The following is a 25,212-nucleotide window of genomic DNA, read 5'->3' as shown; positions in this document are numbered from 1 at the left end:
GTGGTGGTGGGGGGTTGTAGGTGCGAATCTGGCAAATGTTATTGGCACCAGGTTGACGGGCCTGGATCTGTGCATCTTGCTGGTGGGGTGGTGGGTGCATAGTGTGGCCTTATGTAACTTAATCGAGCTCGGGCGCCCGACTGTTGTACAATAAAGCTGCGGCCTGTTTGATCCCCAATTGCTATGTGTGTCTTATTGCTATGGATTGTGAGAGGGTGGATGCTGGGAGAAGAATTGGTCCTGACCGCCCATATTACATGTGCTTTCCAGGGTACCTTTTCTAGCCAAGGAGAGGGTCATCCAGGTGCAAGTTTGGTCCGCAGCCGGGATGAGGCCAAGATAAGGCCTTTTCCACTCCGCTCCAAAGCCATTTTCCATCTGGCTCAACTGAATGGATGCTTCCCAAGCTTCTTTTAAATGCACCTGGGGACATGATTCCTCTGTGTCTCATCTCTCTCAAACAGCAGTGCAGCACTCAGGTTGTGATAACCACATCTCCCCCTCCATACCCCCAGCTTGGGAACCAAACCGTGCAGGAAATAACAGGCAATAGATGGCGGGCCTAGGGAAGCAAATCCAACATTCTGATTGGCCAGAAGCCACGCCGTTCTACCTGGGTGATGCAGGTTAGTGTCCGTGCACCTCTGCACTGCGTTCCATATTTTTATCTGATCACTTACACACAGAACTACAGGTAACCCAATGTACTGGGACAGGATGGTCTTTTTTTGTTGTTCTTTTGATTTTAAGAAACTGGGAATTGAAAACAAATTATCCAGATATAACTTGGTTAAACCAGTCAATTCAGCAGGAACTGAGCAGTCCTACAACAGGACCAATGGATTCACCTGACACCATCAGAGAGGTATTTTATCAGGCCAATGGGCGCTCACTGTACAAAGCTGGTGTAAGTTCTGGGTCCTTGATTTCTGTGTGCGTTTCTGATGAGTCAGCAAATCCCAGATCCAGCTGCAGGCAAGTCCCGACCTGGGCCGGGTTATTGCCAGGATTTGGTTGACTTAGCCTTTAATTAAAAGGTTATTCCTCTGGGCCTCCTGCGGCTCTCACAGCCTGTGTCTTGCCCTAGCTAGGATTAGCAACACAGTAATTACCACCATCAAAATAAACCCATTAGTCTGACCCAGCCCCCTGAAATTACAGCAACAGTGCATCTCAGCTCAGCACCTGTTTTCCTTAAAGACTGTTTAATCTTAAAGATTCTTGTAATGTCAGGGGAATGGGGTGTCTCTCTCCTTCGCCCCCCCCCCCTTCCCCCCATGCTGCTCTCAGCATCTTCATTAACTGGGAAATACTCAACCCTCATCTTTAATTTCACAATACCGCAACAAGAGTCTGCCTGCCAACCCATGTCTCTGTAACCACCCGAGCTCTGCTCTTTTTAACATGCAGAAGAGCCAGCTGCATCCCCATGCCCTTCAGACTCCTGTGGCAGGAAGTGACTTACGGTGCAGGCTCAGGGAGATGTTGATGGATCGCTCCTCGATGAAGCCTTTCAGGTTGGGGATCTTGGCACACTTCAGCACGGTCTGGGAGGCACTGTCCCCCACATGCACCCAGCACACAGACTCCTCCGCATAGTTGAAATCCATGGCAGTGGTCTGCTTGGTGCTGGTGGGGTTGATGGTAGGCACAGGGACGCCACTAAGGTACGTGGCCAGGATGTTCTGGGAGTTGGCGATTAGCAGCACTGTCAGTCTGTCAACGGGCTCTACCACAGGAAAAAAAAAAAAAAAGGTACAAAGACCACACAACTGATTATTTTGCCATGTCACGGAAAACAGGTGAATTTCCTACTCAGAAACTGCTACGCTGGGTCAGATCATAAAGGTCCATCTCACCAGGATCCTGTATCCTGACCTCAACAAGTAGTGGCTGCTCGGAGGAACCATATAAATACACAGGCAAAGTGCAGAACTCATGACCTTCTAAGTTTCAGCCATCCTGGTTTAGAAATGCACTAAACTTGCATGCTTTTCAGAATGCTCTAATGTTTCCCACCCCACCACCAAACAGACTCCTCTTTTAGAGCTGAAAAGGGCAAGGTTTGGAAGAACACTGTTCCACATAACAAATAGCACAGGGGCAACACCAAGGGACAGAAACCATCTAAAATTCCAAACTTACCTTTCTCCTCCAGAATGAAAAGCAAGAAATAAGAACAAGTGGGGAGGGGCGCAGAAGCAGGAGGTAGCGAGGGAAATCACAATGATTTGTTCGCTCTAACCATGACAATATTACTACAATTTTGTTCTTATAGACAGCAGGATGAATTATAAATTATAAATGTTCAATGTATTAGACAAAGGAAACGCCTGATTTCCTGCATTTTATTTTTAAGGTAAACCGATGTGCTTTGTAAAATCGAATACCGGTATATAAAAATAAATAAATAAATAGATAAATAAATAAATTAGCCATGGCGTGTGGGTGATGTAATCAGACTGCACCAAATGGACCTCTCTCTCTCTCAGTAAAAAGTTTTACTATTGCTGAGTATGCACGCCAGTTCCTGTACACTGCCTTGTGATCTTCTCATTCCCTTGTAAATCTTAGCTTTAGCTAGGTAGTCGACTCCATAGAAGCAGGCAAGTATTAAGCATGGCTAATTCATCCTGCTGTCTATACAGAACCCTGTGTATGGTAAGTAAACTCGCTTTCTCCATCAACAAGCAGAGCTGAATTAGCCATGATACTCGAGGAGTACCAAGGTGAGGGCTACATAGTGGAGCACTTAGTGTGTAAACCTCTTGGAGAGTGGACTAACGGGTGAACAGGCTGCACAAAACTGCTTGACCAAAGCTACTGTCATTTCTTGAGAGACTGTCCGGACAGTAGTGGGACAAGATGATGTGCACAGACGACCAAGCTGCAGCTTGGCAGATGTCATCAATGGAGACAGCTCTCAGATGAAAAACTGAAGTATCCATGGCTCTCATCTGATGAGTCTTGATAAGAGTCTGTAATGTGAAGGCCAGCTAATGTGTAACAATGCATGAAGCAGTCCAGTTGGACAAAGTACATTTGGCAACTGCTACACGCATTCTGTTGGGATTACAAGATACAAACAATTGAGAAGCCTGACGTTATGGCTGCATTCTCTTTAGGAAACAGGCGAGGGACATTTTATAGTCCAGCATACTAGGGTATGAAGGGTCTTTTCTCCTTTATGCACATGTGATCTTGAAAGAACATGGGCAAAACAATAGCTTAGTTCAGACAAATAGCAGAAACCACTTGCGGAAGAAACTTACGATGGGTATGGAGCACACCTCTGTTGTAGAAGAACTAGAGGTGAGGAGAATATGAGACTAATGCCTGAAGTTTGCCAACTCTTCTAGCTGAAGCAATAGCAAATAAAATCACTACCTTCCACATAAGAAGTGTCAATGATGCCGACTCCAGCATCTCCTAGAGAGGCTTTATCAGTTGTGCTAAGATGACATTGAGGCCCCATGGAACAGGAGGCTTCAAAACTGGAGACTTCATAGGCCATAAATCATTCATGAATTTTGATATGAAAGATGAAGGGAGATACATTTACCGTCCACCTGAGGGCATTGTGTGGCTACGGCATTCAGGTGCACCTTCACAGATGATATACTGAAACCTAATGCACAGAGGGAGAATAAGTACTGGAGCAGATCCTTTGGATCACAGGCAAAAAAGAGTCCAGAGAGCCCATCTGGCACCAAGAGGAGAAATGCTTCCATTTGAAACTGTATGCCCTTGTGGTGGACAGTTCCCTGGCTGAAATCACAATATCTTCAACCTCCTTGGAAAGTGACAATGAAGAAACTACTGAGTGTACAACATTCATGCCATCAGGCTCAGAAAGAGAAAGTTCGGGTGACATAGACAACCTTCTTTCTGCATTAGCAGTGTGGATCAGTTTCTAAAGGAATTGTAGTGTGGACTGATAATCTGATGAGATAAGAGAATCACACCTATCTGGGCCAAACCAGAAAAATGAGGATAAGCCTGGTTCTCAATCACTTTCTGCACCATTCTCGCTATTAGCAAAAATGGCAGAAATGTATACATGCAGCAGATCTGCATCCCACTGCAGCAGAAAAGCATCCAAAGCAAACCTGAATTTGCTTCCAAGAATGGAACATTTTTCAAACTTCCTGTTGCTTTCAGATGCAAACAAAAGTCAAACAACCGGTTTGCCACTCCTTAGTCCAGAGACCACTTGGGTGATTGAAAGACCCCGCTGAGGCGATCTGCTAACGTGTTGGGGACTTTGAGAAGATAGATAATTTGAAGGAAGGCCCCATGACTAACCGCCCATTCCAAAATTCTTTGAGAATTCTGGCAAAAGGTCCAGAATATTGCATCTTGTTTGTAGGTTTGATCAGAATTCGCTTTCCCTGAAGCAAATGAGTAAACGCTCTTAATGCAAATCAGATGACTTGTAGCTCCAAGAGGTTGATTTGGAAGAGACTTTCTGTTGCCTTCCATGTTCTCTGGTTCCTACCTTTTATCCTGTCTCTCACTTGGATGAAAGGTAGGATGGTGTGGGACGGTGTTCATCTTGAACTTCTCCTGCAACAACCCCTTGCAAAATCCAGGATAGGCCTCAAATGTCCGCCCCCCATCCAATTTCTTGGGAATAATGAAACAGCAGGAACAAACCCCTTTGTCACGTTCCTCAGGAAAGACAGGTTATATTGTCCACTGACTGAGAAACAACTCCACTTTGAGATGCAGTTGGATTGAGCGAGGTGGATCAGGAATGAAGGTTAAAACGCTGATGAAGCACTGGAGGTTGGAAGATGTGCAAATGGTAACCAGACTCCACATTTTTGAGGACCCAATAATCCTTATTGATTTTCCTCCACTCATTGAGGAACAGCTGAATCTTTCCCGCTACCAGAGGAGTCAAGATCTGCTTTTAGTCTTGTTAACTAACTTATTTCTTTTTAACTACTGTCTTGCTTTATGAAATACCCCAAGTGTATTGTCCTGTATGTTTGTCTTATTAGACTGTTAGCTCTATTGAGTAGGGACTATTTGTATGTTTATATAGCACTGTATATGCCGTGTAGTGCTATAGAAATGTTAAGAAATGTTAAGTAGTAGGATAGAAGCTTGTCAAAATATAGGCCCCAATTTGGGTTGAGACTGCTCGGGGGTCTTAGGTTGACGCCTCTCATGTGGGCATCAACAAGCTGGAAGTTGCTGCTGAGGCAGCACAGGTAGAGCTTGATAATACTGAAAGGGACAAAACAGGTATCTCTGAAAGAACAATCTCTTATAAAGATAAATAAGTATTTCTGGGTCCAGAAGGCCGGTTGGCTGCATGCTGCTCCTTAATTTGGGCAACTATTTCTCTGATTTTGTCCCTAAAAAGGTTCTCATCGGAACAGGGGACATCAGCCAATTTGTCATGGCCATCTTCTCGCAGGTTGCTTATTCTTAGCTTGGCCATCCAGAGAACTCCAATAGCCACTGCCAAATATTAAGCCACTGTGTTGGAAGGACTCATATAAGATGCCTTCATTGTCCAAGATAATCTGGCGATAACCCTCCTGCTCCCTATCCAGGGGCTCTATGAGGCTTCATCTTATCAATGCAATCATGTAAGTATTGAACCATGTAAAGTTGATAGGCTTCAATGTAGGCATTCAGCATAGAACCTTGGAAGACTTTCTTCTTGTTAGGAATCTGCTCCTCCAGAGGGGAGGAGTTAGCAATCTGTTATGATCTGCTCCTCCAGAGAGGAGGAGTTAGCAATCTGTTAGGAACCTGCTAGGGAGTTAGCAATCTGTTATGAGTGAGTTCCACAGGAGGGAGGAGTTAGCGATCTGTTAGAGGTTTGCTCCTCCAGAGGGGAGGAGTTGGCACTCTGTTATAATCTCCGTGCTGAGTTGCAATCTGTTATGGTTCTGATATCTCATGGGCGGAGACATAGATGAGAGCTAGCACTCTGTTATGCTCAGCTCCTGAAGTGGGAGGAGTGAGCACACTGTAGTAAATAGGTGAATCCTTGGGCCGATGGCAGATGACAGCGCCCCCAAGAGGATATCCTGAGAGGGACCACCGGCTAGGCTTGAGTACGGAGACAGACACAGATAGTTCTTTTATTAGACATGTTAGTAGAACCACCAGAGGTGGCAGTAGTGAGCTGGTATGCCCGGCAGGGTTGAAATCCCTCAGATACTGCAACTGTGATCCCAGGGTTGTTGTGCTGTAGAGAGTCTATAGATAGTGAATAGACAGGGTATGCTGTATACATAGCCAGTAGTAGATGATAATCTCGCATAGAATCTTAAGAAGGCTCAGTAGCTGGAAAGAGTTAAGCCCTCGAGGAGCGAGTACCTGGTTCCAGGGAAAACTCTGAGAGAGCGGTGGCAACTTACAATTGTCTGTATTTGTAATAGCTTCTAGGAAGTAGAGAATCTTCAGAGTCTTCAGGAACATGGGCCCTCGAGGAGCGAGTACCGGTTCCTATCTGCAATCTGAAATAGAGAAAAGAGAGCGAGGCCCCCGAGGAGCGGGTACCCCTGGTAAGTCCGAGGAGGCAGAGTAGCTTGGACGAATCCGTATATCAAGACCAAGTATGAAACGTAGTCCTTCGGAGTCCTACGGAGTCCTTGCTATGTCGAATAGCAAGCGCAAGTGAAGGCCTTTTATGTTGGAAGCGGATTACGTCAATACAGGGGGACGCCCCTGAGGTTCGCGCCCTTGCTGGTACATACTTCAGAGCGTGCGCCCTACGTCATCAGGAACATGGCGGATCCGCAGCGTCGAGCTGGTCTGGGGACACCGGGAAGAAGCGGCATGGAGACGCCACGGCAGCAAGCCATCCATCAGGCCAGGAGGAAGTCGCCACAGAGGTAGAGAAGGTGGAGCGAGGGCAAAGAGCAGGCCCGAACGCAACACTTCCCAAAGCTGTCCATCAACCTGGGGTCCTAACCTGGGAATGTACTGGAAACAATTGGGGTTTTCTTAGTCTGTTTTGGTCTGCTGACTCATGGGGCAGATGTACTACCCCAAAACTGGGAGCTTGTTGTATTCTGTACCTAGGATCAAACTTCCTGGAAACTGGAGGACATGAAGCCAGACCGTCCCACATTCTCATTTGCAGGCCTTGCAGAATCGAATCTACTTGGATTACTGCTGACTCAGAGGGGACTTCCAGATTCTAAAGTAGACTGAAAACCTCTGTACATGGGTCCTTGTCCCTCTGGACACTGACTCTGATAGCCTTATCTAATTTGTCAAGAAATCTGGAGTATGAGAGATCTTCTGATAGGGACAAATACTCCAGCAGATCATGTAAGGGATCACAGGAGATCCCCATAGACAACTTCCTATGAGCCAAAAGGCAGAGGGATACTAAACCATGATCATGATGAAGAAGATGGTGATGAAAGTGGCGACCTTGGTTTTCTCTCAGAGGAAAACTCCAAGGGAAGTCTGAGTCGGCCATGCCCTGTGCTTCATTCTCTGTATGCTGACTTGACTCCTCCACAGAGGGGGATTGTTTGCCTGAGGGGATGAGCTGACTTCACAGCTGGAATTACTGATAGGAATTTCCATGTTGTGGAATAGGGTGGGACTCTCCATTGTGGGAACAAATCAGATATCATAAAAGGTGGCCTCCTTGTCATTGGCTATCAAAGAGATAAAGAAGTTCTTTACCAGTTTTGAGATGTGGTCTATGGACTGTTGTGCCCTCTGAGTTAGAGTTGGAGACCAGTATAAGATCATCTTCTTGAGATGCCCACACCAGACTCCAAGCAGTGATTTCCTCCTGGGATACCTGCACTGGGGGTCACATGGAGACCAGGGGTACCACAGAGCGGATAGGGTCCAGAGTCTCATGTGCAGTATGCTTCAGACAGACAGCCCCAATAGGGCCCTAGCAAGTCTAGGATCTAGGCAGATGGCGATAAGGGTGGCTTCAGAGTCAGGAAACATGAGAATACCTGAGAGGAATCTCTTACAGGCCTCACCCGTGCCAGAGTCACAATGGATCTCAATGGCACTGACTTCACTGCAGCTTTTTGTGCCAATGGCACCAACTACACTAGGATACTGGTGTGGATGGTGCCAGTCGACCTGCACTTCAATGGCACCAAGGGCTCCTACATCACTGGTGCTTCTTTGACATAGATGAATCTCAAGAGGGAGAAGAGGCTAGGGAGTACACCATGGAGCACCCCAGCTTTAGTGCCCGCCGCTTCTGCACCTTGCTCAACCCTACTGCTATGGCAGATCCAGAGTCCAGCACCGTACGAGGGGGAGCCCTGCTCAAGGAGCCTTTGCTTGATTTGGCAAAGAGGGAGCCTGAGGAGGTGCCGCTCTGGGATGAAGACCGACTCAGTCTCTTCACTGACCTGAGGAGATCCACCATCTTTCATGTCCGGTTCTGCTGGATTCTAGCTGACATCCAACCACAGTCAGAGAGGTTTAAAGATTTGTGAACAGGACTCAGGCACTTGTAGCAGATGATACAGCCATCAGTTATGGACATCTTGTGGACACAGACACAATCCTTGAAGCCACTGGGATTGGCTTTCTTGGAACCGGAGATCCCAAGGCAGCCAGGTAAGAAAGCAAAAATGTTCAGTGACTGGTGAAGGAGGAATAGATGAGAAAACAAAGAAAGAAAGGGTACAAATCCATGCGGAAGCTCAGACAAAATGGACTCATGAGGCAGCATGCGTTCGGGAGAACACCCACACATGCTCAGTAGCAAAATTTTATTAAGCTAGAGAGAAGGGTCCCGTTCGGTTCTGTCAGATAAACATCGCCCACGTGTCATGGCTAATTCACCCCTTCTTGTCGACGGAGAAAGGCAAGCCGAGCTGCAAAATCGAACCCTGGAGTACGAGAAGCAATGGCCAAGAAGAAGGGTAACCCTGCTCTTCCCTCTTCCATCCCTGCTGCACGCTGGGATTTTTCATAAGGAAAACCTGAACTACAATCCCCAAATAGGCAACAAGGGGTTGGGGTGAGGGAGTCAAACCAAGACTGGCGTAGCCTGCACCTCAGAGCCTGGAGCCCTTGTCACCCTAACCATCAATGACTTTTATATGCATGTGCTTTAAAAAAACCAACTAAGTGTGGCACTAGATACGGATGGATTCCGCTCTCGCCGCCGTTCTTGTGACACTCCACAGGACTGGCCCTTGCGTCTTTTCCTGTTCTGGTGCCAGACTCTTGTTTAAAGGAGGATGGGGTGCTGGGGCCATCTGATGTCAGCAGTGGCAGTTAAGACTTCTAAAGAAAGAAAATCCACAGAGCATGGGAAAAAAAAAAAAAACCCCCCGCTTACTCCGATCACTATCAAACTATCAGGACCCATGTGCTCTAAAAAAAAAAAAAGCTCCACCACTTCAATGCTGCATATCTGCTCGCTGAAAACCTGGCAAGGAGGGTGCAGGAAGTGATAAACGTTAAGTTGAAAAAAAAAAAATACTCTCCTGACTGCATTCGAAAGAGCAGGCAGATTCCTGCACACCAAAGCTGCATTTGGGGCACGGGGTGTGGAGGTCTCAGTACTAGAATATCTAAGGTCTGCTGTAGGACAACAGAGAGGTGCACTGGCAGAAGCGTGTTTGTGTGCATGTATCAGTATTTATTTATTTCATCACATTTACTAGAATATCAAGGGCTGCTGCCGGGCAGGAGGTGCACTGGACGAGGGCGGTGTGTGTGTGTGGGGGTGTTAGTACCAGAAATAGCAGGGGGTGACTTTGCACAGGATTGAGGTGCACTGACAAGAGCTGTGAGCATACCCCAGTGATGGAAAAGCAGGGGGATATTCACTTCAACATTGAGGCAATCTGTTTTCAGTCCCTGTTCTGTTAACAGTAATGGTCTACTACAGCCATAAGTAATTCATCTAGTGTGTTCTACGTCTATTTAGTATTTTTATTTGTACACAAACTGGAGCCGGAACCACAACCTCTGCCCTTCTTACCCGCTCCCCTCCAGCTCATCATTAAGCAGTGTTAGTTACTCCCAACCAATCCTCCCTCCCTGCCATTCAGGGCCAGCACCACTCTAGGGACAAGCATGGAGTGTACATTCTAATCTCCTCCTAGCGCAGACGCGAGCAGAAGCCATCCTGGCGTGCACGCGTGTGTGTGTGTACGTGTAGCAATCGGACGTGTGAAACAGAGTGATAACCCAGCAAGGATCTGCTGAGGGGCAGCCCTTACCATTCTTGGCTTTGCAGGACTTGTTGTCTGGCTGCAGCAGGTACCCTTCCACGCAGCTGCAGACATAGGCCCCCTCGGTGTTCGTGCAGGTCTGGCTGCAGGTGCCATACAGAGCGCATTCATCCAAGTCTGCAGAAGCAAAAAAAAAAAAGCACAGCAGGTTAACTAGCAGATAGCGTGCCCCATCTACGGCCTGGTGTGCTCCTCCAGCAACCATGGGTCGCCCAAACTTGCCAATTCTCAGGTGGCCAATAAAGCTCCCCTCCCCAATCTCTCTCTCTCAAACCCATCCTCCTCACAACTGAAATCTCCCCCACCCCTAAATGTCTTCCTCCTCTCCTTAACCCTCTCAATGGGTCCCACATCCTCATTGGATTAGGACAGAGGTTCCAAAACCGGCAGTGTCAATGGGAACCTTCTGTGGGACACCTTTCACACAAACACTGCCTCAAACGTTCCAGATGTCAGCAAAACACTGGCGCAGGGCCCCTGCTGCGATGCGCACCCCCCCATTATTTGCATTCAAGCCACCGACCTTTGCAGCTCTTGCCGTCCTCTGCCAGCTGGAAGGTGCTGTTGCAGTAGCAGGCGGGTCCAGTCAACGTCCGCGCGCAGTGGTGCTGACAGCCTGCATGGGAGCAGTTTACTAAAAACTCTACAAATGAAAAGGGAAAGGCTGGTTAGGTCAGACCCTGACACAGTGCTGTGCCTGTGGACTTTTGCAGAAATGGACATAAAAGGTAAGCTGGAGTGACCTGGGGGGGGGGGGGGGGGGCGCTCCACATCACTAAGGCCAGTTTGAGTTTAGTCCTGTATTTCCCTCCAGGCATCTCTGGACGTCCAGTTCCAACGTCCGAAAGAAAAGCAGGAAATGAAGTCCTGGGGGGAGGGGCGGTAAAATCAGGACTAGCTTAGGTGCCCGTCATACCAGAGAAGGAGGGGTAGGGGGTTACAGGTTATCCAGTCACTTCAGGCTAGCCAGCAGAAAAAAAGCAATTAAAAAAAAAAAAAAAAAAAGAGATGGCTAGGGATTTCCCTCCCAAGCAGTAAACAATGCATTCATCAGTCTTCCTACTTCTAAGATGCTTCACCACCAGCCAAAGTCAGACAAAGGTTGTGATATACTGTTTTTAAATCACTCTACAATCACAGAATAGACAATATCTTCCACCAGATTCTATTAGGATTCGTCCTTGGTGCCTGGAAAGCGTCAAAAACACAGGCCAAGGGTATTTGGATGATGATGATGGGGAGGAACAGAAAAGGTGTGAGATTGTAACTGCTTTAACAGTCCTGTCTTAGGTAAATATAATTAGCACTTTGCTATTTATCTTCAAAAGCTGACAGAGACACCTTGGCCAACACTTAGGCTCCTGCAGTAGGAAATGTTTTGGAGTTGTATTTTTTTTTTTTATTTATTTTTTTTTTAAGGAGGATTGGTATTTAAAAAATAAATAGATTTGTTTGACTAAAGCCAGTTATTCAAACATAAGCAGAGAGATAAGGCTTTGAACTCTGGATCAAATGGGTACAGGCAGAGTCATTAAACGCCCAAGACGCGTGGGCACAAGAGGACTTCCTCGCACAGAGCAAGTAGCAGGACAGACCAAGCTATTGTTCCAGGCAGCCCAGATCCATGCGCACGGAGCCCACATCAAATCCATTAAAAATAAATTAAAAAAAAAAAAAAAAGTCAAATAATCTTGATGAACACAGAAGCCAGAATAAACTGCAATTCTATGCTTCTTCTCTATTTGTTTTTCTTTCCCCTCTGCACAGTTTTGGCCAACGGAGCTGCAAAGAGCAACTCATTAACAGCGCAGAGGCAAAGGGAGGACAACAAGCTCACCACACCCCCTCCCCCGCCAGCCTGCAACCAACTGCTCCCTTCAGGGACACCTGGCCACATCCAGTGCTTTGGCATATGATTCACATCTAAGACATGCTCCCCTTGTAGGCATCTGTGACGTACTTAACGCCTTCCACCAAAAGACATGCTACATACAATAAAAGGAGGCAGAGAAAGTGGCAGTGCCAGCCAGTCAAGTTTAAGGTATCAAAATACTGCTCATTATCAACACTGCTTTATTTTTCCCTCTCTCTTTTTTTTTTTTAAATTTACAATCGCATATATAACCCACTTTACCCATAAGGCCCAAGACGACAACAAGTTGTAAAACAATATGTATACATCAGCATAACCAAATTTGCTGAATTTACAATCAAATAAAAATACATAATAAAACATGATCATGAGACAGTCACAATAAAATAAGTCCCCAAAACAAATACTACAGCAAAACCTTAATTATGGACAAATTAAAAACCCTTAATATAACAAACTGAGCTTAAATATAAACAGACTAAAAGGAATGGGCCCAATATTTATGTTTAAATTGTTTTTATTGATTTTTCAACAGCTTTACAAACATAACTTCTAAACAGTAGAGGGGTCATTGGTGTAGTCTTTCCAACGGCCCCACATATAACAAAGAATCACAAATGTCCCCACCCTGTTTCACCCCTCCCCTCATACACTTGTAAGAAAACAAAAGTCACATCTAGACAGTATGTAACAATATATTCTGACCCAGCCTTCCAATAGTCGTTGAGGACTTGGCTTCAAATTCGATGAGGCAGATCTCGTAAATATTGGCCCCATATACGTAAAAATGTTCTGTTCCTTTATAGTTATATCCAACTTTTCAGCATACTTTTCGTAAATACATATACGATGCAGCAAATTGCGAAATTGTGTTAAAGCAGGGCCATAAACCCCTTCCCAACATTGTAAAATCACCTTTCTTGTCACCAGAACGGCTTTATGTATCCATAATCCACTACATTTCTGACCCCGAGTCACCCCCTGCAGTAAATCAAACAGCAAATCATTTAGGTCAAGTGGTAATAATATCTTTGTCACTAGATAAATATACTGAAGGACCGACTTCCAGTATAATTCTATTTTAGATGCCTGATCTTTTCCCAAATGTTTATTAAGCAGAGACGTGTTCAAAAATCGCCCGACTGATCGCCCGACTGATCGCCCGACTGATCGCCTACCTCTTTGTTTTCTTGGACTAATTCTATTTTAGGACAGTCCCAAAATTAGTGGCTGAAAGTCCTCACCCCTACTTTACATTTAACAAGTATCAGACGTCGCTATTTTCATTACATGTGCGGTCTTTTGAGAATAATATTATCTCATCAAGAATTTATACTGCATTTCCCGTAGCCCCATAATACTGGTTATTGAGCATATGCGGTTTAAAACCAAGACATATATTGATCTTCTTTTAGTGTTAGATTTCTCTCTACATTCCAACTTCTCAGAAGATGGCCCACATCCTTGCACGGCTTATTCATTAATCTCCGGTAAAAATACAAGATGGAATGGCAAGTCTGGTCCCTCCACATCAAAGATCTTTGACTGTAATTCTCCACTCTCGCTATCCCAAACCAAAATCTTGAGGGAATTAATATAATGCTTAGTTTGTAAATATGCCAAAAATGCTTTTCCTCTAGCTCGTGTTTATTCCTCATTTCTGAGAATGTTTTATCTTGCCCCTTTTCATTCAAAAATTGGGCTATCATTTAGAACCTCAGATTTTCCCATGTGGCATAGACTTGTCCAGATTCCCAAGGTAAAAAAAATCTCTGTTCCCCCTTAATGTTATGAATTGGGAGACCTTACTCTTTAGCTGCAAAGACGAGTATAGTTGTCACCATTCCCGATCAATGGGACTAACAAAGGGCTATCCACAAGGTGGTTGGGGATAACTGCTCTCAGGAAGTGTAACATATTTCCCAGGCTAGCGTGAGAGAACATAAAAACATAAGAACATAAGAAATTGCCATGCTGGGTCAGACCAAGGGTCCATCAAGCCCAGCATCCTGTTTCCAACAGAGGCCAAACCAGGCCACAAGAACCTGGCAAGTACCCAAACACCAAGTAGATCCCATGCTACTGATGCAATTAATAGCTGTGGCTATTCCCTAAGTAAACTTGATTAATAGCAGTTAATGGACTTCTCGTCCAAGAACTTATCCAAACCTTTTTTTAACCCAGCTACATTAACTACACTAACCACATCCTCTGGCAACAAATTCCAGAGCTTAATTGTGCATTGAGTGAAAAAGAATTTTCTCCGATTAGTCTTAAATGTGCTACTTGCTAACTTCATGGAATACCCTGGTCCTTCTATTATCTGAAAGTGTAAATAACCGATTTACATCTACTTGTTCAAGACCTCTCATGATCTTAAAGACCTCCATCTTAGCTCTTTCTCCATCTGTACAGGTGTATAATAATTAGTGAACAGCAACCAATCACTACATGGCACAAATTACATGCCATATTATAACATTTTAGGTCTGCCAACTCTAAGCCTCCTTTATTCCATTTACGCATTAATATTTTCAGCGCTATAGGGATCTTTGCATTTTTCCATAGGAATCTGCGCACTAGCTTATACAACTGGTCCAAATCAGGTTTCACAAGTACGTATGGTATCATCTGCAGCATATATAGCCACTTAGGTAATATAATCATTTGAAAAAAGTTAAACCTACCCACTAATGACAAAGGAAAATCTCTCCACTTATACAATAGCGTCTTAGCTGATGCAAACACTTTCTGAAAATTGAAACTGTATAGCCATGCCAGATCTTTATGCAAAGTAATTCCTAGATATAAGAAGGAATCCGAAACCCAACACACTGGGAACTCTCCCCTCCAATTTTGTCTTATTTGATGATCTCTTGGTAGAGCCTCGCATTTATCTATATTCAGTCTCAACCCTGCTACTTTACCATATGCCTCTACCTCACCGAGCAGCGCTTGTAAAGAAGGTTGTGGGTCAGTTAAATGTAGAGGACGTTGTCCGCAAAAAAAAAAAAACCCAGCTAATTTGAAAAATAGCTTAGCTCTACCCCCCCTGATGCAAACTCCCTTAATGGATTCATTCTCCTTAATATGCAAAATAAGGGGTTCTAAAAATAAAATAAATAATAAAGGAGACAAGGGACATTCTTGCCTAGTCCCACGATAAATTATAATCTCCTCTGACATATATCCATTACTTGAAATGCATGCCTGTGGATTATTATATAGCATCTTTACCACTTGAACAAAATATCCTGTGATCCCAAAAGCAGTCAATGTTTGAAATATGAAATCCCATTCTAAACTGTCAAGTGCATTTTCAGCATCTAGACTCAACAGCAATGGTATTTGCCATCCTGTACTACTTTCTAAAGAAATCAAAATTTTACGGAGATTCATAATGGAATGTCGGCCAGGTATACAACCCTCTCATTCCTTGCTTATTATGGGCCGGTTTTTCAAAAGGTTATGCGCGTAACCGGTCTTATGCGCCCAGGCCTATTTTAAAAAGGCCCGGCGTGGAGATCACGTGATGTGCTGAGCTGTGAGGACGTGCGGACCTCCGGCTCTCAGGCCCACCCCGCTCATCGCGGTCCATCGTAGCGCGTCAACCACTTAAAACATTTATTTTTGCAAACTCCGGTTTTAAGTGCATGTCCTCGATTCGCACCTGGTGCAAGACGTCGCCGGCCATGACCTCCAAGAGTGGGAGGAGAGAGAAAGAAAAACCGCGGGCCCCGGAACCCAAAATGGCAGACGCCAGCGCGGGTGAGTCGGCCCCCGATCCCTCTTCGAATCTTACCCTCATGGACATCAAAGCCGCCATCAAAGAGGCGCTGGATGAGAAATGGTCTCAGCTCCATGAAGAATTGGGGGAAGTCCGGGACTCCATTGCTGCCCTGCAACCGCGTCTTGCTCAGATGGAGTCTCGTGTCTCGGGGGTTGAAGATGACGCGACTGTAATGGCGGGCAAGGTAGACTCTCATGTAAAATTAATCGCCGCGCTCTCTCAGAAGGTGGAGGACCTTGAGAACAGGGCCCGTAGAGACAACCTTAGATTCATGGGCTTCTCGGAGGAGATAGCTGAAAACACCCTATGTGCGCTCCTTGAAACCTGGCTCCCGGAGGCCCTGGAGCTGCCACAGCTCGGTTGGAAATTGGTGGTGGAGAGGGCCCATCGTTTGGGTGCTCGGCCGGCCACTCAGGGGCGCCCCCGCCTGATCATTGCCAAGATCTTAAATTCGGCGCACAAAGCCGAGATTTGGCGGGCTTCCCGCAGGAAAGCTGCATTAACTTATCAGGGCCAAGTTATTCGGATCTTTCAAGACTACTCATCTGCGGTTTCGGAGGCCCGGGCGGCGCTTTTCTCCACTCTGCACTAATCTCCATAACCGGGGAGTCAAGTTCTCCCTCTTGTATCCGGCCCGTCTCCGAGTGTGGCATGCCGACGTCCCCCACCTGTTCGAGTCACCGGACCAAGCTCAGCGCTTCATTGACACCATCTCCTGAGCAAGCCCCACGCGGGCCTTGTGGCGTTCTACTATGCTTCGGGGGAGCGGCTGCGACAAGTTAATGCCCACATCGCGGGGTTTTTTTTTTATTTATTTTTATATTGTTCTATTCCCTATTTTGCCTTTTGCCTGACTGGTGAGTGTAGGTCCCTAACTTGCCCTTGGGCTGCTTGACGTTTTTTTTTGGGGGAACATTTGGAGTGCTCAGGATTACTGACTACAGCTTCTGGAAGGGGAATGAGGACGTACAGTGCGTATTGTGCCTAACCAGCCGGTTCCTAGCACTGTTATCGCATGCTCTTCCCTGGACTGGGGTAAATTAAACCCGAGTTGGTATACTTTTTGGATTTTTGGCTACTCCGCTTACACGTTATCTTGCCCAACCAGTCTAGTCTGCTAGTGAGCCCTTGCAATTAAGGGGTTTTTTTTTTCTTTTTGCCTCTTACAATTTTGTTTGGCCCTAGCGCCTAAATTGCCCTAGTGCGAGACCTTTTATGCCCTGGCTGGGCCTGTAGTCCCTGTGCTCTCTTTTTTACATTATTGGTTATGGAGTGCTTACGAGTGGCCCCATCTGTAATTTGGTCCTTGGGTACTCCTGTAGGGGATGGCCACAGGCGGAAGGGTTGGTTGATGCCACTGTTAATAGTTCATGTTTGTTACTGCTATTGTAAGTTCTTGATATTGCCTTTACATTTGGGGTGGACCTGTTCACGTCTTGACGGATCTCTTTGCCTTCTTAATGAAGGCCTGGTTTGTGGAATGGAGGGAGGAAGGGTTTCGCACACTGCTTGGGTTGGGGGGGTAGGGGAGGGGGGAGGGGGGAGGGGGGTGGGGAAGGGTGGGGGAGGTGATAGGGTTCGGGCTCGTGGGGGAAGGGGGGTTTGGTGGGTGGGGTGCGGGGGGGACTTGTGTGAGTTGTGGGGATTTCGTGTAGTGGAGAGGGTCTCCCAAACCGCTGTAGTCACCGAGGACACACTAGTAGCCTTTTTTTTCTCCTCGGCCTTGGGGGATCAGAATCTGAAGGGAGGGGCCTGGGCTGGGCAGGCCTGCTCTCGGTTTTTCTGGCCTCATTGTGCGGTTCCACATGCTTTAGAACTAAGTCATGAGTAATGCTACGAAGTTGATCTCTTGGAACGTATGTGGCCTGCACTCCCCTATTAAACGCACGAAAGTCCTCTCACTGTTAAAAACGCCAGTCGGCGGCGGTGGCTTTCTTACAGGAGACCCATCTCTCGTGATGGCGAACATGTGAAGCTTTGTAGAACATGGGTGGGAGAGGTGCGGGTATGCTTCCGCTTCCTCTAAGTCCGCGGGGTGGCTATCCTTTTTCACAAACAACTCCCTATTAATGTTACTAAGGAAATTAGGATCCTCAGGGCGCTACCTGATCTTGGTCACTGAACTGTTTCATCAAGTTGTGGTTTTTTGCAATGTTTACGCACCAAATAGTATGCTCCCAGTTTTTTACCGTACTTTGTTTACACATCTTTTGCCTTATTTATCTGATATGCTAGTTGTCGGGGGAGATTTTAACACTGTCCGTGATTCTCACTTAGATGCTTCCACATGTCGGGGTTGGGAGATGCGGAGCGGGGCGGGGTCCCAACATGTTGGAATCCCAGTTACAGTTGCTCGATGTCTGGAGGACGCTGCATCCCATGGGAGCGCGACTTCACGCATATTTCTAGGGCACATGCCTCATTTGCTAGGCTTGATTACTTCCTAGTGAGTACACATGCCTTCCACCGGGTTTTAGCAGCGGGCATTGAGAGCATAGTCGTCTCGGACCACGCCCCGGTGTGGGTGGAGGTTCGGCTTGTGGCCCCCTCCACTTCGCCACGTCATTGGCGCTACCCTTATTACTTGGCACAAGACGAGAAGTTTAAGGCTTTCTTACACAAAAATGGGCAGGACTTTGTGGTTAACAATCAAACCCACGCTCTCAACCCATTTTATTTTGGAACACCGCCAAAGCGGTCTTGCGCGGCGAAATTATCTCGTACACTGCGCAGCGCCGGAAAATCCTGGATCGCCGCATCCTAGGAGCTGAGCTCCCAAGCTCGGGTAGCCAGGGTCCATCTCATTCAGTCTAAGTCCGTGTCCGCCGGGCGGCTTATCTGGTTAAGCAACATGCTCTCAATGCTCTGCTACATCAAAGGGCACAGAAAAGTTACCAGTATTACCAATTTAAACTCTACCAGTTTAGTAACAAAGCTGGTAAACTGATGTCTAATCTTATTAAGTCCACGCGGGCTTGCCGCCATATCCCGGCCCTACGCACTTCCTCGGGCAGTGGTTCATGATACCCCCTCTATTTTTAACGAATTTCAGGGCCTTTACTCCTCGCTTTACACGTCTGAGGGGTGGAATCAGATTGCTTGTCAGCGCTTTTGTGCAGGATTATCGCTCCCACACTTGACACCGGCAGACCGAGATAGGCTTAATGCCCCAATCTCCTCGACGGAAGTATTGGCTGCCATCCATGGCTCTAAGAATTTTAAGGCACCGGGACCCGATGGCTTCACCTCGGAATTTTTCAAACTTTTAAAAGAGTCGGTGTCCCAACCCCTAGCGTCGGCATTCACGGAATTAATCTCCCGGGGTTCCTTTCCCGCCCATGATAACTTTGGCACATATTATCTTAATACCAAAACCTGGAAAGGACCATCTGCAGACCGAGTCCTACCGTCCCATATCTTTACTTAATTATGATCACAAACTACTGGCGAAGATTCTGGCGGACAGACTAGCGACCTGCCTGCCATATTTAGTTGGTGAATCCCAGGCTGGCTTTGTCCGCAAACGGTATGCCTTGTCTAATATTCGCAAGATTTTAGCCGCAATGTCCATCGGCCGGAGATTGTCACTCCCCTATCTTGCAATTAGTTTTGACGCTGAAAAGCGTTCGATCGGGTGGAATGGCGCTACTTATTTTATGTGTTACACCGTATGGGATTTGAGGGTTTTTTTCTACAAGCCCTACAACTTCTTTATACTGACCCTAGGGCGTGCATAGTGGCCAATGGTTCCCAGTCGGAGGAATTCGCTGTACAACGCGGTACGCGACAGGGTTGCCCCCTCTCCCCTCTCCTTTTTCTGTTACAGTTGGAGCTCTTATTGAGCGCGATTGCTGCTGCCCCGGAGATTCGCGGTCTTCGAATGGACTCTGAGATTTTTAAATCCGTGGCTTTTGCGGATGACTTGCTACTTTTATTACCCACCCTCGTTTCGTCTTTGCCTGCACTCTTACGTCTCCTTGGAACGTTTGGAACCTTTTCTGGTTTCCGATTAAATGAGGCTAAGTCGTCCGCGTTGGCGTATCCGGCTACATTGCCGGCAGACTGGGGGGATTCCTTTCCCTTACAATGGGTGGGAGATACACTTCGTTATCTGGGGGTTTATTTGCCCTCGGATCCTGAACTAGTCTACCAAGCTAACGTTCCCGGGATGCTCAAACACACTCAAGCCACTCTCTCTGCTTGGAAAACCCCTCCCCCTTTCCCTGGCGGGACGGGTGGCCCTATCAAAATGACCCTGCTCCCTAAATGGCTCTATTTGTTACAGAACTTACCATTGTTATTGAAACGCAAGACCTAGACCGGGTGGAGGGGGAAATGCGTAAATTTTTGTGGAGAGGAGGGAAATCAAGATTGCCTCTCCGATGGCTTCAAAACTCTTGGGGGGGGGGGGGGAGGACTGGGGGTGCCTAACCTGTCCCTCTATAACCTAGCCTGTAACATGCGGCTCCTCCGTAACTGGTTGAAGGGTTCCTCGCATTATGCCCCACTTTCGATTGATCGGACGTTACTCTACCCATGGGCGCCTTCTTATATCTTGCAGGCTCATGCGGGTCGGCTCCCTTCGTGCCTTTTGCATTCCTCCCTCCTCCAGCCGCTACGGCAATCTTGGCGGCGCCTTACTAAATCCCTGCATATCCCTCCTACTTGTGCATATTTTTTACCGATTAGGGGGAATGCGGAATTTCAGCCTGGTACCCAATCTGGTGCGTTTAGGGTCTGGGAGGCGAGGGGGGTGATATATTTAGGTCACCTGTGGAATTCGGAGGGGGAGTTACTGCGGTTTACCGATTTTCAAACTCTTTATGGTCTCCGTCCCACTCACACGTTTCCATATTTACAAGTTCATCACTACCTCCGGTCCCTGCCCCCGGCAACTAAGGATATTGCTACGTTTAAGGCCCTGGATGTGATGTTTCAGTTTACAGTTGATAAGGCCCTTACTATTTCCTATTATTATAGACTTCTACAGCGGGATGCCCAGGTTGATGTATGTGCTTCCTTGGTGGATCGATGGCATAAAGATGGTGAGTTTCAACTCACCAGTTTTATTTTGCGTGTCTGCTTTCGGCGCATAGCCCGGATCTCTACCAATATATACTATAGGGAGATGCAATATAAGTTCTTGACCCAAGCCTACATATCACCTCAGAGGGCACATCAATTGTCGATTGCCCTCACGCCCCTTTGTATACGCTGTTCGGGAATCGTGGGTAGTTTGTCTCACGTTTTTTGGACCTGCCCCGCGATCCACAGATTTTGGCGTAAGATTGCGGACTATTTAACCGCCTTGCTTGATGTGGTATTGCCCTTCTCCCCACTGTGGTTTTTATTTGGTTGCATCTCCCCGCTTCGAGTTAGAGATCCTGGCTCGCGCCTTTTGTTTCAGAAAGCGAGTTTGGTGGGGAAGAAGACGATCCTTTTGGTCTGGCGGTCTCCGGTGGCGCCCTCCTTTTGGACTTGGCGAAATCAACTACATGCGATGATGACCATGGAAAGTATGGCGGCACGAGGTTCTCCCCATCGACGACGACGCTTCGCATCCATCTGGGGTCCTTATCTGCAATCATTACCCCATCGTACGAGGAGTATGGCGCTGAATGATTGACCATTCTCTGCTCACTGACTGTCTGATCCCTCTAGCGGACTGCACTTAGGTTTCCTACACGATTCCTCATTATTGTATCTGTTATCGGGGGGGGAGGGGAGGGGGGGAGGGTTTGGTTCTCTGTAGGGGTAACAGTGATTTCATGTTGGGTTTGTTGCTCAGGAGAGAGATCTGACTACACTCTCTCTTGCGATGTTATTTTTCTATATCAAAACCTAATAAAATTGTTTAAACATAAAAAGGCCCGGCGATGCACAAAAAGCCCCAGGACGCTTGTAAGCCCCAGGGCTGAAGTAAGTTTAGAAACAAAAAAAAAGAAAAACGGTAGGGGGAAAGGGCGGGGGAGGGAAGGGAAGGGAAGGGAAGGTGGGGTAAGGAGGTTCCCTCCGAGGCCGCTCCGATTTCAAAGCGGCCTGGGAGGGAATGGGAGAAGGCCGTGCGGCTCGGCGTGCGGAAGGTGCACAACTGTGCACCCCCTTGCGCGTGCTGACTCCGGATTGTATAACATGCGCGCGCCTGCACGCGCATGTTATAAAATCAGGCGTGCATGTGTGTGTGCGGGGTAGCGTGTCCACATGTACGCCCGCGCGCTCCTTTTTAAAATCTACCCCTATATGCGACAAGATTTTTGCCAACCTATTTGCCATAATTTTGACCAACAATTTAATATCAAAATTAAAGTAGTGAAAGTGGTCGATATCACATAGGGGAAATGGGATCCCGACCTTTCTTTGGCAAAACAAGAATAGTTGTACTGTTGAGTGTTAAGGGACATTTTTCCAGCACTACTAACTGATCTATCATCTTCCCTAGTGGGGCTATGATTTTCAAGGATAGCAATTTATAAAATTCTGTGACATGCCATCAGGCCCAGGTGCGTTCAATAAATTTGGCCTCTTTAATACCTTGCTGTATCTCTTGTAATTGCAATAGTTTATTAAGAAATTCTAATTGAGCTTCAGTCACTCGAGTGAGATGGGAAGACCCTCAAGTACTGTTCAATCTCCTCTGGATCTTTCTGAGCAGCCATATAGAGTGCTTGGTAATAAACTCTAAACATTTTATTTACTTCCTTTCTTGAATTTACAGTTTACCATCGATATGGCAAAACATGGTGACATAGTGAATGCCCGTCCTTATTTTTGTCAAATTCGCCAAAGAGCTACCTATCTTGTTACCATACTGGTAAAATTGGTACCTGATAATACATAATCCTTTTTTTTGGCACGCTGAAGTAACAGTGTGTTCATTGCCACTTGGGTAGCAACAAATCAGTCTCTCTTTTCCCAAGTTGGGTTCCTCTCATAGTTTTCCTTATCAATCTGCAATTGTTTTTCTAACTGTAAGATTGCTGAAGCCAATCATTTACATCTAGCTGCTACATAGGCTATAATATCCCTCCTTAGGACCACCTTGGCAGTTTTTCAAAACAAAATTGGGGTGTCTTTGTGTCCCACAGACTATAAACAGTTATGTTCAACCACAACGAATACAAGTCTCACTGAAAAGACGTCATGTAATTGTGTTTTTCTTGTATTTTGATGTGCTATTACTGTTATTTATAGAGCCATCATAACACCTGCAGGCATACCAGCATATTTTGCTTGAAGGTTTTGCCACTTCAGGTCGTGTTTAATCATTGGCTCCAGTCCTTTATTCTTCAACGTATTTTTGTTAATTTTTTGTTTTTATAAAATTCTGTATCGGGGTAAATGTATTCCTTAAAGTAACTCGAAGTGTCAAGGAAATTTAAAGCCCAGTCCGACGCGCGTTTCGCACTGCTTCATCAGGGACTGAAACACATATCCTCCGCTTTTATTATTATCAACGGAGATGAATTGCCCCGTTACTCAGTTGCTTTTTGGCTTGCTTCTAGCCTTCCAACCTTGCCGCCGTGTTACTCTTACTGACGTCGGGACTCTTACTGGCGCTGTGTTACTTACTGGCGTCGGGACGCCAGTAAGAGTAACACGGCGGCAAGGTTGGAAGGCTAGAAGCAAGCCAAAAAGCAACTGAGTAACGGGGCAATTCATCTCCGTTGATAATAATAAAAGCGGAGGATATGTGTTTCAGTCCCTGATGAAGCAGTGCGAAACGCGCGTCGGACTGGGCTTTAAATTTCCTTGACACTTCGAGTTACTTTAAGGAATACATTTACCCCGATACAGAATTTTATAAAAACAAAAAATTAACAAAAATACGTTGAAGAATAAAGGACTGGAGCCAATGATTAAACACGACCTGAAGTGGCAAAACCTTCAAGCAAAATATGCTGGTATGCCTGCAGGTGTTATGATGGCTCTATAAATAACAGTAATAGCACATCAAAATACAAGAAAAACACAATTACATGGTGTCTTTGTGTCCCCCATTAGAGAGCAGGTATTCCTCCCATCGTTTTATTAATTATTCTTGGAAAGTACCAACGAGGACTCTTATCAGTTGGGCGAAAGCCAATCAAGTCTATCCACACCAGCGCATGGTCAGAGATGATGAGTGGACCAATTTGTACCTCTAAAATCTTAGAACAGGTTTCCTGATCTGTGAGGAGGTAGTCTATCCTAGGTACAGTGTTGCGAGCATGAGAGATGGGGGTATATTCTCTTTCTGAAGGAGTTTTGGTCATGTGTCCATCAAGGCAAAACTCTGACAAAGTATCCCACTCCTGTCAGTGATGTCCCCATAGCTGGTAACAGCCCTGAAGTTCGATCAAGTTGACTACTGAAATCTCCTCCCACTACCATCAGGACATTGGCATAATCCAACAGCATCTTAAATAGACCAACAAAAAAAGTATGGTCACATTTATTAGGTGCATATATGCTACACAATACTATTGGTTTAACATATAAGATTCCTTCCATAAACAAATAGCTCCCCTCTTGATCCCCTATTACCTTAGTGTCAGAAAAGGGTATCGCTTTCCCTATTAGAATCACCACTCCTGCTCTCCTAGCCCCAGATTGAGCGGAATAAACCCTTCCCACCAAGTCTTTTTAACTTTTGGTGTTCTGCTGCAACTAAGTGGGTTTCTTGGATAAACACCACTTGTGCCCTCCATCATTGTAAAGCCTGTAAGGTTTTATACCTCTTAGTGACCGACCATTCCTCCTACATTCCACGTTATTCAACGGATCTTTGTTGACATCATCACATGTTGACCATAACTGGTCATCTCTTAGCCCAATTTACCATTAATAGCTCTCCAGGGCCTCCCAGTTTAGGCTTCAACTCGCCCTCCTCTCTGGCCATAAAGGTCATGTAGAACTTTACTGTCTTGAAAATATGAATGGTGTGAGCTTCCTGCTCTTTTCCGGGTGCATTACATTTCTTCTCTGACCCTTAGATGTCTCTCCATGAGTCTCCATCTCAAACTGAATTAAAATTGCTGCGTTGTTTGTACATCCGCTTGAATTATAGATGCACAGTTTCAACTAGCTGTGGTCAAAGCAGCAAACAGAAGCAAAAATAAAAGTTTAGCTCAGATCTCTCTTGCTGGATAATCCCGCTGAGAGTTGTTAGATCCACACTTGTTGCCACTGCCGGATCACATACTGTCTCGTGAGATCCACAGCTTTGTACTCCCCGAGTTGTTAAACAGATAGACCACAATGCAGGCTCATATACTTCACATCTTATTCCCCAGATGCTCAATTTCAACTACTGGCAACAGAACGGTAGACAAAACACAAAACTGTACAACAAGTTTTTCCTG

The 25,212-nt window shown here is 46.2% G+C and overlaps 1 protein-coding gene across 1 annotated transcript in view; it reads right to left on the bottom strand.

Moving 5' to 3' along the window:
* Positions 1-25,212, bottom strand: part of LRP1 (LDL receptor related protein 1) — a 657,378-nt gene that overhangs the window by 519,765 nt on the left and 112,401 nt on the right. The window contains 3 exon segments of the mRNA XM_029594881.1: positions 1,466-1,729; positions 10,197-10,325; positions 10,732-10,851. Coding sequence (XP_029450741.1) covers positions 1,466-1,729; positions 10,197-10,325; positions 10,732-10,851 — 513 coding nt within the window.

The sequence above is a fragment of the Rhinatrema bivittatum genome, chromosome 3, assembly GCF_901001135.1.
Source record: "Rhinatrema bivittatum chromosome 3, aRhiBiv1.1, whole genome shotgun sequence".
Lineage (NCBI taxonomy): Eukaryota > Metazoa > Chordata > Amphibia > Gymnophiona > Rhinatrematidae > Rhinatrema > Rhinatrema bivittatum.
The sequence above is the reverse complement of the archived record's forward strand: the minus strand, read 5'-3'. Positions and strand labels throughout refer to the sequence as shown.